Genomic DNA, 16,584 nt, shown 5'->3' on the forward strand with positions numbered 1-16,584 from the left:
TAACAGAAATGGTATACTGCAGTTTTACATTTGAAATCATGTAATCTATTTAACTTTAAATCAGCTTAAAATGAACATTTTCACCACGGAGCTAAGTCCAGCAGACTATATTGGAATAGTTGCCATGGCAACAACAGTTAAAGTAAAGGCTGTTCAAACACTAAAAGCATCCAACATATGAAAATGATTTTAAAACCTTTAGCTGGACATGGAATCGCACACGCCTGCACACAAGTTGACACGAGCGTGTTCATTTCTTCTCCATTTCCAGTTGGTCCAACTATCAGTTGCTCAGTTGCTAATTATTGATATGCACTGACTGGGGAAGCAATGCAGGAAGGCTGTATACACAGAAATCCTGGGGGTATTGCATGCGGCTGTGTTCTTTGTCTGCGCATAGCGAGGTAATTACTGGGTGTGAGACCTTAACACAACTGTGGATGAGAATAAGATCCCTTCCCTGGACATGTGTTTTAATAGGAGCATGGGGAATAGCGTGACACAGGCTCTCTCCTGAGACCTGCAGCACCTCTCCCAGGTAACAATCTCATAGCACCGAATGTGAAAGTGCAGTGTTCATCTAATGAAGCACACGATTGTGAATAATCAGAACTTTATAAGTAATGTGAACTCCAAAAGAACATATCAAAGTTGACGTTTTCCCACTCGAAGCTGAGATGCTCAGACAGTGTGCAAGGTAGTCTCTCTTCTCAAGCCATTTTACATGATTAATAGGGTAGAGAGCAGGAGTTGAAACTGCAATTAAAGGTGTCTTCCATCAGAGGAAGAACCCCCTTTCTGGTAGTCAGCTAAAGGAGGACCGAAGGGAGCAATGCTCCACTAGAGAAGTCATTATTTCTCCACCATCCTCTCTGCTCCGTGGAATATATTAACTTCACAGTGTTGCCGTCTTAGCCAGCGTGCCTTCATTGCCTGTTTTTTTTTTTTTTAAAGCGATGCATGCAATTAGAAGTAGGAAAAGAAGAAAGCACTTGGAATAGTCCCCAACCCCTACACTGAGATTGAGTGCCAGCACAAAACAAGCTGAGTGGGCCCCTCGGGGCCCTGCCTGAGACTGAGGAGAGCCTCTGATAGTCGGTGTCACCGCTGCTCATTGACAACAACAAAAAAAAAAACGCTACTGCAAAGCTTCAGAGTAAATGGTTTCCTAAAAATGTACAGATGGATTTCCAATAACAGACACCAACACCCCTTGTTTGTGCAGAAAAATAAATGGCACTTCCTTGACAGCGTAAAAGTAAAATGCGCACCCGCTTTAGTATTCTGTGCTGAAATTTCACAGCCATTGCACAGTAAACTGTTTAACAGAGAAAAGTATTCCATACCCATATCTTATAAACTTTGTTCCAATTCCTCTTCTGTGTGGATTACACCGTTGAATAGACCCACCAAGGATCATTACATCCGTAACTCCCTGTTTTGCATAATGTCATTGTGTGGATTTGACTTTCAGCTACAGCGCAATTAATTATATACATGGCTTCTTTTCCAAGCCACACTATCATGTACAGAGAAGACTTACATCCATGTGGGATACTTGTTCTTGTAGTCTCATGAATACACTTCACCTTAGAAAACGTGAAAGGGATTGTGGAGTATCATCGTAATTGGTGAGACGGCAAGAACATTATTATGAATCTAGTCCCTCTTCCACGTGCGCTGCAGTAATAAGCCCGAGGAAAGTGATTGTCGTACATTTGATGGTTCGCTGACTTCACAGTCATTGTCTTTATCTGCATTGGAAAAGGCGAGGCGGGGGAAGGATCACACCTCCTTTGAGGTGCATTTAAATCATATTCTCCACATTTTACTCAGAAAATTCCCTCTTGCGAGCGTGAGCTGAGATGGCGTCCTTCAAGCCCCGCTGGGTTTCCTGTCATCATGAAATGGGAGCAGGAGATTAGGAAGGGTGGGGGATGTAGAGGACGGAGCAGGAGGGGGGTAAATACTGAAATCTGGTCTAATCCCATCTCATACAGCTGAAGATACACTCCTCCGAAGACATTTCTGCTCAGAGCTGAGGTAACTGAAAGGAGCGAGAGGGATACTGTTGGGAATGGCCAATATATTGCAATATTGTTTCATTTTACAGCCTGATCCACTAAGGGTGCAGTTCAACTAGTTAAGGGTTTTGTAGGTGACACGCTGAGTGCTGCTATTCTTGTGAAGAAAAGCATCAAAGTGGCAATTTTGCACAGTTCATTGTGTTTAACGGAGCACTGTAAAACACGTCCTTTCCTCTGTAATTAATAAGGAGATGACAGAAGCGTCTAGATGGTTTGTTTCATAAGATGTATCTTTTTTCAATATGTCGTGATTTAATTTTCTGCTATTCTTTCATTTGGCTGCGTTTCAGAACTAAGGAAATAGACCTATATCACAATGCTATTCAACAAGTCTTTCAGAGGCAGATTTATTGGCTAATTTTAAGTTTAAACTGACATGTTAAAACATGTAGTTTTTTTTTTTATTCGTAATCAACATTTGACAAAACCCTATGGTCACGTTGCAGTTTAAATTATAAAAACCTGTAAACGCTACAAGTTATTTACTGCTTTTATGCCTCCTTCCTCTCTTTAAAGCTATTTTTCTCTCACGCTCATCTTCTAATGAAATGTGCAGAAATAAACAAATGAGCTTTCAGAGTGACTGCTGATGCGAGAGGAGAGGGGATTCTCACAAGCCACTGCCCCTGCTGTATGAACATGCGTTATAAACAATTTCTCCCTGTAAAATGTCATTGGATTGGTACACTCTTCCACGAGGAGGATGTGCATGCATCTTTTTGTAAGCTGCATGATCTTCCTGTCTTGTTATACAATGTGAGACTCCCCTCTGTCACCTCGCTTGTCGGTGAGGCTCAAGCCTATAACCTCTAGCATTCATCACTCGTTCACAGCGAATCTGAAACCTGGCATACACGCTGACGCTGTCGTCTTGTGTTTCCACAAGATGTGACCTTTGTCTTTCGGCAGAAAATGCACCTTTGTGCATTTCCTCCAGTGCCAGGAAGAGGAATGTTGTAATGCACAGCTTGGCGCATACGTGTATTAAGGGCTTATAACATGCTGGAGATTTCTAGTGAGTGCAAAGTGTTATATTATTTTAACCTGTAGCCTAAAGGTCCCAAGTTACGGTGGCTCTGGGAGGTCAAACAGTAACGTGTCACAAGTCACAAGCTAACATACACTTTGTATGAATTATACAGTAATATATGATCATATGTAGTCTAAGGCGCTTGGAAAGAAAAGCATCTGGACGTCTTTAGGTTACTTGAAGACGTTTCACCTCTCATCCGAGAAGCTTCTTTAGTTCTAAGAGAAAATGGGGGAGAGTCCCAGATTTTAGGCCCTGTGGGAGTGTCCCCAAGAAGGTTGTGGACCCCCTATTGATCCTCTACCTAATCACACAAGCCAAGGGTTGAAAACAGGTGTGGGTCACAATCAGCCAAGGTTTCAGGTGAACCCATTGTGAAGCCTAGCCCCACCTTATCATGTGATTTACTGAGATCAAATGGCCCAGAATGTGAGTGGCCGTCAAGGCGTCTGGGAAGGGATGTTAAAAATGGATTATAGATGGCAGACAGTTGGTGTCGTAAGCCCCGCCCTCTGTTCAAAGATGGTCGTTCACAGTTTCGCAGCTCCTTACACTACGATAACCTGGATGACTGAGAACCTTCACACACATGGATTGTATGATTAAAACCCACACCACCACACATCTTTTTTTCCCCTCACAACACGGATGAATCCTCCGTTTCTTTTTGTTCGTTTTTCAGCACGATCCTTCACATGTTTTAGTTTCTGTCACTTTCACAGCTGTTTCTTCACATTATTTTCTTTCCAAAAACACTTTCCTTGTGTTTTTTTCCCACTTCCTTTGTGGTTTACACATATTCTGTTGTGTTTTGTATGCTTTTGCAGCATTTTTCTATTTGGTGGTGTGTTCTTGGTGTGTTCCACCGTACTAAATAGCAGTACCACTCATTGTATTTAAACTGTAAAACATTTTGACAGAAAAAAACACAAATAAGTTAGCAAAAATGATGTGCAAGTTAGTGGGTAGATTTCTATGTCTTAGGGGTCCAAAGATATTTTCATCGTTTAAATTATAGTGGAGATTTCTCCTGTTTTACCCAGTCTGATACAGTATGTCTCTGCTGCATGAGAAAAGGTGCTCAGAAAGCAGCAGAAGACGTGAGGACTGTGGGAGAGCATTTGCACATCCAAGTGAGCACATCTATGCCTTAACCATATTTTAATATATGTCCTTCTGAACATCTTGTTTCTGTCCCTATATGGCATTTAATGATGAACGGTCTGCATTAAACACCTTACATCATTTTAAACTGGACAGCTTCTTCTGGACTAGGGGCTAAAAACCATTTGTCCCCAAAGCTTGGGGAGAAAAATGTAACAACAAACAAAACAAAAACCAGACAAAACAGAAAATAACCCATGTCCAAGCACAGCAACTACGGGGGGGCCTCTCTAAAAAACAACATCATTGCTTCACTATGTCCTCGGGATAGGCCTGCTTATGTCACAGTTTGCTTACTGTAAGTGTGAATCTCAGTGTGTGGGCAGCTGGGGTTGAGACAAACTTCAAGACCAATTTCATGTTTTTTTTGGGTTGTTGGTGTGTAGCTTTCACATGTGTGTACGTGTGAGCAATGTTCCTGTATGCTCCTGGCCAGCATCAGCATTACTGTCAGTAAGTGGGTGCTTGTGATAGGAAGGTCATGTGCTAGCCAGCAGAATTATGTCCAGGTCAGCTATGCACTGTATAGAACTGACCCTTAATTTGCCTCTGTTTCTGCAGCTGTCACACTCAGAGGCGAGGTGAGCAAACGTGGGCTCCTTTTTATCACACACATTAACCTACTGTTAGCTGTACACAACTACACACTTCTTTATAGGTTCTTAACTTCAACACAATTAATCCCCAATCCCCATTTAGGCCCCAGGAAACAGTTACAAGATTGCAGTCAAAAGCCCGTCATCGTGTTCATGTAGGATCCCACTTCAGTAAGAAGCCAATTAAAAAAAAGTAGGTTTTAGTAAGCTAGGTTTCGCCCTGTGACAGCTGGGATACTTCCAGCTGAAGAAAACATGGATCGATAGATGGATTGATGTCTTAGTGATCATCCTTTTTTTTTTTTTCATTCACTTCCGCTTATCCTTTTCAGGGTCGCGGGGGGTGCTGGAGCCTATCCCAGCTGTCATAGGGCGAGAGGCGGGGTACACCCTGGACAGGTCGCCAGTCTGTCGCAAGGCTAACACACAGGGACAAACAACCATTCGCACTCACATTTATTTGCACATTCACACCTAGTGACAATTTGGGTTATCCAATTAACCTATCCCCACAAGTTGCATGTCTTTGGACGGTGGGAGGAAGCCGGAGTACCGGGAGGGAACCCACGCAGACACGGGGAGAACATGCAAACTCCACACAGAAAGACCCCGGCCTGATGTTGGAATTGAACTCAGGACCTTCTTGCTGTGCGGCAACAGTGCTAACCACCGTGCCACCGTGCTGACGTCTTAGTGATCATTAATGTGAAAATGCTGTAAATGTGTACTTTTGCTCTGAAAACAAAGAAATAACATATTGTTGACTTACAATGTGGAGCTTCAAGAAGTCTCCAAGACCAGAGGAGCTATCCACCCTCACCAGGACAGCATCCTTCAGATGTGTGCTGAAGCCAATGGCTAGTCGGTCTGCCCTCGTGCTAGGACGGTCATTTGGTGGCCACGTGTATGTGATCAGTCCACCGTCTCGTCCAAATATGTATGTTGTTCCCGCTGAAAGAGATAAGACCAGAATTAAAGATGTTAATAGTGTGTTTCTTCTTTCATCCGTCTATCAGGCGTGACTCACTGACTGTCAACACGCAAACATTATTAACACAGTAAAGCCGGCATCAATGCCGTGTGTACAGAGCACCGTCAGTCTGGAGTGTTTTATTGTGCAGAGCGATGATTCTGCAAAGCAATGAGCAACATATCACTCTTGAACGGCTCTCAGCCCCGTCTGAAGTACACTCGTGTCAATTCATGAGTAGGAGAACGTTCAGCAAAAACGAGGGAGGCAGGTACTGGTTCTGATTTCCTCACAATCCTGCACAGTCACTCAGTTTTACCGCTACTGCCCGTTTCACCTCTAGAGGGAAGAGATACGAGTGAATGCAAGAGAATGTGCGGCCGTGTCCCCAGTTCACAGGTAGCCAGCATGCCAAATGGGCACCTCCCCATCTCTCATGCTTCATTAGCAGCCTCAAAGGCAGATGGAGATAGCAGCATTATTGACTGGCTGGTCCAATTATGCCCTTCTTGTGACCTCCAAACCAGCCATTTCCTGTCGTGCTGCATTACCTTGTTGTCTTTAGCGGCTGCATAAAAGGGTTCAAACATGACCTAGTAGATGGAAGAGTGCTTCTAATTACTTAGCTATTCAGTGAGAAAGTGCTGTGCAGCGTTAAGCCGGTGACCTAGTCAAACTGATGCTTCGAAATGAGTCAATCTCAGCTAATTCTGTGGGATTCTGTTTACGTTTACTGTCATCCTCATGTTTTGAGAGTAAGACAGTGTTATAATCCATTTTTTCCCCCTTTTTTTCCAGGACGCAAACACAGTAAGGTTGTGAACAAACTTGGTTACGTGTGCACAATTGTGAACAAATAGGGCATGTGATTGGGAAATCAACGGCAGCGAGAAAGCCCGCAAATAAATGCAGCTGTCAGATTAGCATAAAAACTGCTATCTTAGTGAAAAATTAGACGAGGAGCTCTGTTAGTGTGCGAAGCATTTACATGTGGAAGTGTGAAAGAGAAGGAGAAGCCGGGAGAGAGTGCGAGCGAGGCAGAGTATGTTAATATTCATAGGGGCAGGGAGTTAAACAGCCTTAGCCTGAACAATAGATAATAAATCATTCTGACTGTAATTCCGATATTTTCTTGTAAACCAGTTCACGAGGTTATAAAACCATCGATACATTTTGCATTTTCTTTATAGATCCTGTTGTTTACTTTCTCCTAGCTCTGCTTCATAGTGCAGCGATTAAAGCGCATCAGTCTGCTCTCAAGTCCCGTTTTCCAATTTCATCCCCTCGTTTGAGTCAATACACACTGTCAACCATTAGCTAAAAAGAATTGCATCATTAATTAACAATAATGTGATTAACCAACGAGGTTGGGACATCGAGATCTATGGCGGGATTTATTGTTTTCATAAAGCATAACTCGCATTTGTAAAACTTAATGATATAACACTGTAAGCATTTTTTGTTCTCCTAATGGAAAAAGCGTTATGAAGCTTGATGACTTCTACAAAGGGAAAGACATTATGTGTGATGTATTTGCGAGGCGGGCTGCATTTCTTTTTCATGAAGTCTGGCGGCTACCACTGAAAAAGCTCTTCTTGTTTCACTAATGCATATCTGATGTTGGCCCAGTCACAGAGTAATCTTCGATTCCGTGTATCTCGCGCTGGACTGTTGTCACCGTCTCCGTTTCCCCCAAGCCACCTAACACTCGCTGAACGTTCCAGCTTATTATAATTAAGTGCTTTTAAACCATGTCAGTGCTGGAACTCATCGGGCCCTTAAGCATCTAATTCCCCCTCAGTCTATTCATATGATCTGACACCCACTTTCTCCCACTAAGAGCTTATTTACCGGTACTGTTAAAAAAAAAAGAGGGGGGAAAAGAAGTGCTTTTAAGCTAACAAACACTCAAATCATGGTACCAAAGGTCGACAAAACTAACAGCTGAGTGGTTCCGAAACCAACATGCAGATAATAAGGTTGCCAATATGTGGTGAAGCAGTGTTAAATCCTTACAAGCATGTAAAACTACTGGGAAGTCCTTGGGGGACTGTTGAGGATTAAGATACACGAAGAAACATGGCTAATGCACACCTACACAGTTGTGCAATGGCATGAAATCAGCAGACACATGCCTCTGTAACTCCAGTGCTGGGGAGTAATTATGCACTGGCTCCATATTTGTTATTTGTGTTCTCTCCTGGGACACCGGAGCTGATATGGATCTGTTGTAGTCATTAGATACAGTGGTGTCCTGGATATTCTTCCCGTTTGTTGTCTCTTTAATTTGACAAGAGTTTCAGTTTATTCCCTATTCACCCACTGTTTAATGAAAAAAGAAATAAATAAAAAATGAAAGTACAAGGTACAGGTGCAACGGAGGTGAAGCTATGCACAATACAAGATCTGTGAAACTGAATGTAATCAAGATTTTCTTGTTTTACCTATCCCCAGAAGCATTAATGCATGCTTTCTGACATTTGTAGTCCTTTCCCCAGAGGGGTCACGCTGCAGAAACGCAGAGACGGTGTTTCTGGAGGTCTTACTCAAGGCTGCTACGGATCCTCGACCAGGCCTCCAGGATGAACTCCTCAACCGCAATCTTCCACTGTTAAAGGATAATGAATTAATCTGTCCTCGTGTTGGACTACATTGAGAGCTGGCTGCTCTCTACTGTGTCAGTTAACATCAAAGAAGATAAACATTGGCAGATCAAACACTCTGCTTTCATTAAAAATGTAGCACCATCCCAGGAGTTCTCCTGCATTTGGCCTAAGAGGTGTGTGGGATAGTAGACTGTAGAATAGCAAACATGGCCTGTGTGTGTGTGTGTGTGTGTGTTAAGGCCCTCTTGGCTGCGGCTTCGCAATGTCTTCATCTATTTACACTGTAAAGAGGTAGCAGCATATAGCAAACTGTCCTATAGGCTCTGTATGTTCAGAAAGTGATGCAGTGTCATAAGAAGAGACAGGTGTGAGCAAACCAAAGCATCCTGGCTGTGTGCCTTAGTGTAGCAGATGTGGGAGGAGTGGATACGCAAAGCAGGCAGTGTGTTTGACTACACTGTTAGGCTAAGGTCAGGCCAGCAGACTGTCTTTCCTCTAACCTCCAACACTGCCATCACAAGGCGCCTCATATTACCGCCTCTGCCGAGAAACGAGGGAGGAATCCAATCATAATTACATAGTTGTGATGGAAATACGAAAAAGGAGAGATGACATTATAGATCTGCTTTCTGTCAGGACCAAACACTAGCGTTTCTCTCTGTTTGCTGCGATGGATTCCCGTAATGACTGGCGTGCAAAAATAGATTACCTCAGATTTGGAATATAGTGTAGCTGTTTGAAATTCTGATTTTTGATATTTTTTTGTGCATCCCTTGCATGGAATCCCAAAGGAAGAAAGTTTTTTTTTGTTTTGTTTTTGTTTAACATCTGTTCCATCATTTATTCATAAAAATAGATATCTATTTTTTGGGTGTGCTCATCCTCCTGGGAGGAGTGCTATTAAAAGAAGCTTAATGATGTGTATTGGTTTACCATTTCAGTTTTCACAGAAATCACTACCACGATTTATAAGGACACTTTTAGCCAATCCGACACTATCGGGATCTGGTAAAGGCCCTATCTCTGATCAATGCTCCTGAAGATTTAGTGCCGTGCAGGAAAACTGTGAGACAACAAGCCCCCTTCTGATCTCCTTTTCTCTCACTCTATTTTACCTTTTAGGACAATTAAATGGTCTAGTAGTTGAGGAGATGAAGTGGTAAATAGACTGTGAGGTTATGAACAGAACCTTTCAAAAGCATAGCTAATTAAATATCTTTTCAGCTGCATGTTCTAACTTGGCAGCAATTACAAAGCTGCGAATTGCAAAGACAGTCGAGTAGGGGCACCATTCACACGGACTCAGTGTATAATTAAATGGCACATCACACTCCATGATCCAAAATAATGATGCCAATACCTCGTATCTATCAGTCAATCGATTCTTGTTTTATCCACGGTATTATTTTATTTATAGCAGCAGACAAAATGTATCAAATATTATTAAAGAGCTCTTGTGATGTGAACAGAAGAAGTGATTTAAATGTCAACGGATTATGTGTCTGAACTACAATTATATTTTTTTTCCTATTTGCCCGACTTGTTTACTTCAGCTGGACAAAGATATACTGGTCACAGCATTAGTATTAAGGACCTTTAACATTTATTCTTTGGCTTCATGTGGGTGCTATTATGAAGGCTCTGTAAGGCAATCTTTTCATTTCTACAGTCACTTCCTGTTATTTAAGTGAATGCGGATCAGCTTTTGTGTAATGAAAGAAGAGTACCATTCTTTTGGAACGTTTTACAGTAACAAAATTCTGTTACAAGTGTATTTATTGATGGAACTGTTGCTTTACACTTATTATTTTTATATATATTATTTATTATTACTGTTAGTAATCTGTAACATTTTTTAGTTGTCTGATTTTGGTGACAGCAACACTGTTTTCTTATGTATATAAATATATGTCCTGCTGACATTTTAATTTAATGACATGTAAATTTTCCATGTAATTTTGTTACATAAGTACAAAGCAAAATGTGAAATTTAATGGAATCTGGTTAAATGAAAATTACTTGAGTTTATACCAAGCATCATTTCTTTAATCATGTATTATTTTAATAAATAAACATTTGTTTTTTTATATTTCAGTTACATTTGAATCCAAAATCTTGCTTCATGTTTATGTAATCTCTTTTTTACACCACTGTAAAGGCTTTATGTTATTCTTTTGTCGATTTTAAATTACTGTATCGATCTTTTCTTTGTCTGTTGAGCTCCAGCAGTGACTGCTCCTATTACACCACTATCAGTGTGTATATTTATGTATTTTTGCACCTATTTCCTTCCTACTATTTATTATTTGTTGCATCTGGTGTAAATGCAAAACCTAGCTTATGTATACCAGAAGATGTCTCTGTGGATACTCATATAATGTAAGCACTATGTTCTCCTGCTGGTGCATTGTGGGCCTTTGTGTTGGCAAGGTGGCATTTCTGTCAAGGTTTTTCTTGTCTGTGGCTGTTTGCTGTTCTGGTGACACGCTGTGAACTTAACTGCTCTAGAGGAGAGGAACCACGGCGGTTTCTTGTCCTACACATTTCTGAGTCCGTACCAACAGTGGTGTGTGAGATACTGCAGTCACATTTCTACTTTATTAAGTCATGTGCACAGTGCACGTAAGGATGAGATCCTATTCATACATTTACCGAGTTCTTCTACAGGTATGTAAGGTCATTTTTTAGGATAATCTGACAGCAAAAATGTGCTTTTTTTCCCCACTCCAGGCATAGCTGTACAGTGAAAAAAAAAAGAAACATAGTGGTGGATGCATGTTTCTCCCAGCCACACTATCCCTGGAGCTCCCTGCTAGTTCAATTGGTTCTTCACCTAATGTCATTGAACCATTTCTTTCATTCTGCAATGAAGCTTTTAGCACCAGAACAGCACAATATCCCAATACTATCTCTTCCGACGATAATTAAATTTAGTGCCATAAATTTGCTTTGGGCAATTTTGGACCTTTTGCACAAGGACATGAGTTTTCTCTTGAGAGAGCTTTTTTTCTGTGAATCCCTTTTGTACTGTACATCAGATTTGTCAGAACACACTCTGCTCTGATGAGTGGCCAAACCACATCTACCACTAGTGTAGTATTTTCCCTGTCGACATCTACAAATGCAGAGACAAAAGACAGTTTACTCTAATCTCCTATAGGTTTTTCACACAAATGAAATGAAAATATCATAAAAAACAAAGAAATTTTAAGGCAAGAATGGCAGATGCCTTCTCATGTCAAGCTTATTTCCCTCATATTAAAGCGATACAGGCAAGATAGATTTTGCTTAACCTTTTGTCTGCAAACAAAATGCAAACAATGCAAACAAAAACATTTTCCACTTTTTTCTTCTTATTTTACTACTTGCAGTATACCAAAATTTTACCTCACACAAAAGGTTTGTGTTTTATAGAAGCATTTCATGGTGTGAATGCAGCCATTGCCGTATAACGGATTAGGTGATGTTTTTAGGTGCTACAGACTAATTTAGCAGTGTCGTTGTTGATATATTTTTGCTGTATGGGCTTTGTCTTTGCTGAATTAGTCAGAGTATATTCTTAGACTACAAAAACTATATACAGTAATTACAGGAAAAATCTTTTAGTTAGAACATATTTTTTAAATTGCATGACAAAGACTCAAAGAAGAAAGGGAAAAAAAGACACAAGCAGGAAACAGACCCTCCTGTCATGTATCATCTTTGTGCTTGATGTAACTTTGGCATGTAAAGTGATTAATTGCCTGTCACCTTTGACTGGCAGCTTCTCTGTGTTGGCGAAAATCAAGTGCAGTGAACAAAAGGAAGTCTTAAAAAATGAGAGCAATTGTTTTTCCAATTATTCGGAGTGGGCAGTTACAGCACAGCCTCAGGTTGTCTGTCTTTCGGGGAGAAGTGAAGGAAATTCAGATGGACACTGAGAACTGGAAAAGGAGGTACACTGGATGCAACGAGATGCCTGTGGCCAACCGCAACCCCTATCTCTATTTCGGTATCTGTTCATTGTTCCATTGCGGAATAGCAAGGTCCTTTCAACAATTTAAACCTCGCTCTCAAGCCTTGATCCTGAAAAAAAGCCTTTCTCTATCTTCACTGGTGTGTGAGCAGCCCTTTGGGAGACTAAAAAGACTATGGATTGTTGACTTGTCTTAATCCTCTCTCAGCACAAACAACTGCCTCCCTTATAATAGGATAGACAGTTAGAACAGAATCAGCAGGCATGTGAAAAGATTCCATCATAGGCTGAAGCAGGCACAATCCTGCACACGGCACAACTGAAACAACAGCAAAACCAACTTTCAATGCGACCATTTCTAATTTTCACATGATTAGCTAAGATTTGCTCAGCCAGATAAAAACACCACTGGATTATAGCACAGCAAGGACACCTAATCAATTTACTCCAGTTTTGCTAGTGTAGAGCCAAAACATTTATTGTGTTTGCATGAAGTGGTTGTTGAACAATCTGCCAGGCTATAACTGCCGCACTCCTGTAAAGGGAAACTGCATACTGCACACACTCCGCTCTGCTTCTTTCAACGATTCTTCTTTTTTTGTCTTCTTTTTTAAGTGATAAATCCTTCCTTCAGTCTTTATCAGAAGACTGGAGCTAAGCTATTCTCTTTGCAGTCAGCAGAAAGCAGAGAGGACAGAGGTGCTAAATCAACCCAGAGTACAGACTGCCTGCTTATTTTGTGTTGGCTTAATAAGTCTGGGCACATTGGCATATATACAGCACGGTCGATATAAACTTTTACAGTTCATTGCCCAGAGACTAATCTTCACCACTGGCCAATAGTGGATTCACTTATATCTACTGTTTGGGATTGAGATATAATATTGACCTATGCTGATACAGCATACTTTACTGCTTACGGGCATTAGAGTACTGCAGTAACAGCAAATCTGACGTTCTGATGTTTTATTGATGATAATAAATGCACCTTTTTTCACACTTAAAATTGTTTGACAAATTATAAGTGGGTCTAAGGCAAAAAACAAAAAAGATATAATACCAGGATACATAAGAAAGTCCTAACGCAGCTATCTTAGTCCTTAGACTAGACCAGGCACATATTCTAATTAGTCAATTTTGACAGTATTATTTTAACAATATCCAGTGACCTATGAGCCTTAAGCTCCTTCTAATGAAGACAATCCCACAGCAGCTATTCCACATAGGACAGCTGAAAGTGTCCAACCTGCCTTCATAAGCTGCAAAGGATTAAGCCTCCCGCTCCACCACCACCACCCCCTCTCTGCTTTGCTAATTTGATGTAATTAAATTAAGTGGAGACTAAAAGTGGGGCATTGCTGCTTGCCCCCATGATTGGTCATCCTTATTAGAGGGTATGAGATGCAGGCTCCAAAATCATAGGAGCAACAGAACCTAATAAACATGAGGAGAGAATAGCACTTAAGCCAGACCTCAAGGCGAGTACAGTACAAAGCGACCACAGCAAAGAGGAAAGAGGGAGAGGAAACAGAGAGAGAATCATGAAAATAACGATTTGAAAGCAGGGTTGTACGGTGGCCCGAGAGGTCAAACGTACTTAAGAGAACACCAGCTAATAGCAAAATGCAAAAGCACACAAACCACAATGGAAGTATATATTGTAAGGTGAAGACCTAACAACAGAGAAAACCCCAACAATCTGCCCCCCTGTGCATACGAAGCATAGCGGGTCAGATTCATAGTGACTCTGCCAATCATCAAAGCCGTCACAGCGTTCTTGTTGCAGTATCCTCTCTGTGACCGACTTCGCAAAGCAACTACTCGTCAACCAGTGAAGGAGTTCACATTTTTCTAGAGAGTCACTAACCAAACTTGGTACCATATAGCTATAATGGAACCCAATTATAGCTATATGTTAGATATATGGTACTGGGTCTACAAACACCACACCTGGTAATATTTAGAAGAGAATGTGGGTCATCAAATTATTTTGAGTGCAACTAAAACCAACAGTGACAAACGGACACTCCTTGAATCCTAATTATTAGCTTATTAGTTTCTATTTTACACAGCAAAGACAAACTATTGAGGAATTTCATGGGAAAAATTAAAAACGATTTTTAAAAAAAATATAAGGGACTAATAACTCGTTTGGCACGTGTGCCACGTGTCGATATTGTATTTAGTCAGACTCTGACATCACTTCAACAGCTCTAAACTGTTTCTACCTTGACATAAACTTTAGAAATCTACAAGAAATCTCCCCTTCCTTCTTACCAGAGCAGCACTTCACCATATTTTATCTTCATATTGCTCTGAAGAGATAAGCCTTCACCTCATCATGACGGGGCCCTAGGGTAGCCATGCAAACCCGCCCTCGCTCTTCATGGCAGAGGACCATCAATTCAGGGTAGAGGTAAAATTCTACCCCTTGGGCTGCTAACATTATGCCATGAATGCTCAGTCGACCAGTGTCACTCACACCCTTCTGCTCCCCTCCTCTGCCAACCTCACTTCCCCTAAGTCCTAAGTGATACATGAGCCCCTGCCTTGTGGAGCAGAATGGCCCATCCAGGCAGAGCTGACAAGACCCAGTGTCTTAATGGAGCAATACACCAAACGGGCCCTTTGTTACCCTGACCAGCTGCATATCTGCCTCCCCCGCCAACAGCCTTGGCTCTGATAGAAGTGTCTCACAGTATCGACAGCTTCTAATTTACTCTCTCATCATCACTTGCCTCATTTGCTCCTCAGACACAATGCTCCCTTTCTCTGCTTTCAGGTCAGCCATTTTGATTGCCAGCAATTTGTTGATTAGATTTTTCTGCATCCAGTGTTTAATTTGTTCGCCAGCCAACAGACATATCAAAGTCAGACTTAAGGAAACTCGAGCATCAGTCGATTTTCAGCTTTTTCATTCCCGGTTAAAAGCCTGTTTGACTGATTTTGTGCCATCAGACATCAGTGCATTATTTAGTTTCAGTGTGTCTGTGTGGTAGCATGCACCAAACATCACAGCTTCCAAATGGTCTCTAGAAGCTGTTGTCTTCTCTATTAGGGAGCCAGCAGATGTGGAGTATGACTGCAGTTCTAATTACTGAAAAAGACAAGTGTGGGGGATAATTACACAGTGGAAGTGAGGCAGAAAACAGAGTCTGGGGCCAAAGCTCTGATCTGAGACTAGAGACAACTCTGGCGGTCCATCACCATATGCAGCCCAAACTGCATCAGCACAAATACTTCTCTTACAAGAAAATTGCTTTAAGAGCAGACAGAGCTACTGTGCACTACTGAGCATATTCCAACTTTAGCGCCGCTCCATGAATGCAAATGAGCAATAATGTAAACCTACATAATTACAAAATGAGCGTGCCGCAATAGGGTTTTTATAGAGATGTTTAATAAACATCTCTGCATCTGCACATAAAACATCAACATTCTCCAAAGCCTTTACTATTTTTCAAGGCACAGTTTAGCTTGGGGCAATGTGTATGTGCAGTACATCTCACACTTTGTAAGTGGATCGTGAACACTACCAGAACATGTTTGATTTGGTACAAACAAGACACAACGTGCATCCATAAATCTGCCAATGAGGTAAAGTGCAATGTTAAATATTTGGGTAAAAAAGCGCTGCTGGTTTTTAAACAGATCACAGATCAAATCATTCCTATTTCAGATGTTAATGTATCTGATTTTTATGTCGTCCCTGCATGACACTGCCTCGGCTTTTTTTTTACTGTTTACTCTTTTTGTAAGCTGCACCCATGAGACAGCGAGCACGCCTTGGCCTTAATTGCAGGATTAAACATCTGCTTTTCCTGTTACTGAGTAGTCTAACTTTGTAAGTAAGCTCACTAAGTGGAGCGATATTATTTAATTAGATGCATATCTTATGGAAATGATGCCGCACAATAAAATTAATCTGGAAAAGATCAGGAGAAACAGACCGCCAGAAATAAACAACGCATGTGTCGATGGCTGAGAGGGAGTTTGGTCGTGCAGCATACTGTGTTTGAGATGTACATACAGCTCTGCCTCCCCCTTATCAACAGCCAATGTAGAAGCACCTACATAAGAGAGCTGTGCTGTCCTCTATCTCACACCATTGCATGTATCTACCAACAAATAAATATATAAACAGAGAGAAAAAAAATATGCGTGGGTATGCATTGT

At 41.3% G+C, this 16,584-nt stretch overlaps 1 protein-coding gene across 30 annotated transcripts in view; it reads right to left on the reverse strand.

The window, feature by feature from the left end:
* Positions 1–16,584, reverse strand: part of LOC113034636 (neurexin-1a) — a 258,027-nt gene that overhangs the window by 79,837 nt on the left and 161,606 nt on the right. For all 30 annotated transcript variants that reach the window (XM_026189409.1, XM_026189380.1, XM_026189404.1 and 27 more), the window contains one exon: positions 5,647–5,828. In XM_026189409.1, coding sequence (XP_026045194.1) covers positions 5,647–5,828 — 182 coding nt within the window. The remainder of the gene's footprint in view (positions 1–5,646; positions 5,829–16,584) is intronic.

Source organism: Astatotilapia calliptera, chromosome 13 (genome assembly GCF_900246225.1).
Source record: "Astatotilapia calliptera chromosome 13, fAstCal1.2, whole genome shotgun sequence".
NCBI lineage: Eukaryota > Metazoa > Chordata > Actinopteri > Cichliformes > Cichlidae > Astatotilapia > Astatotilapia calliptera.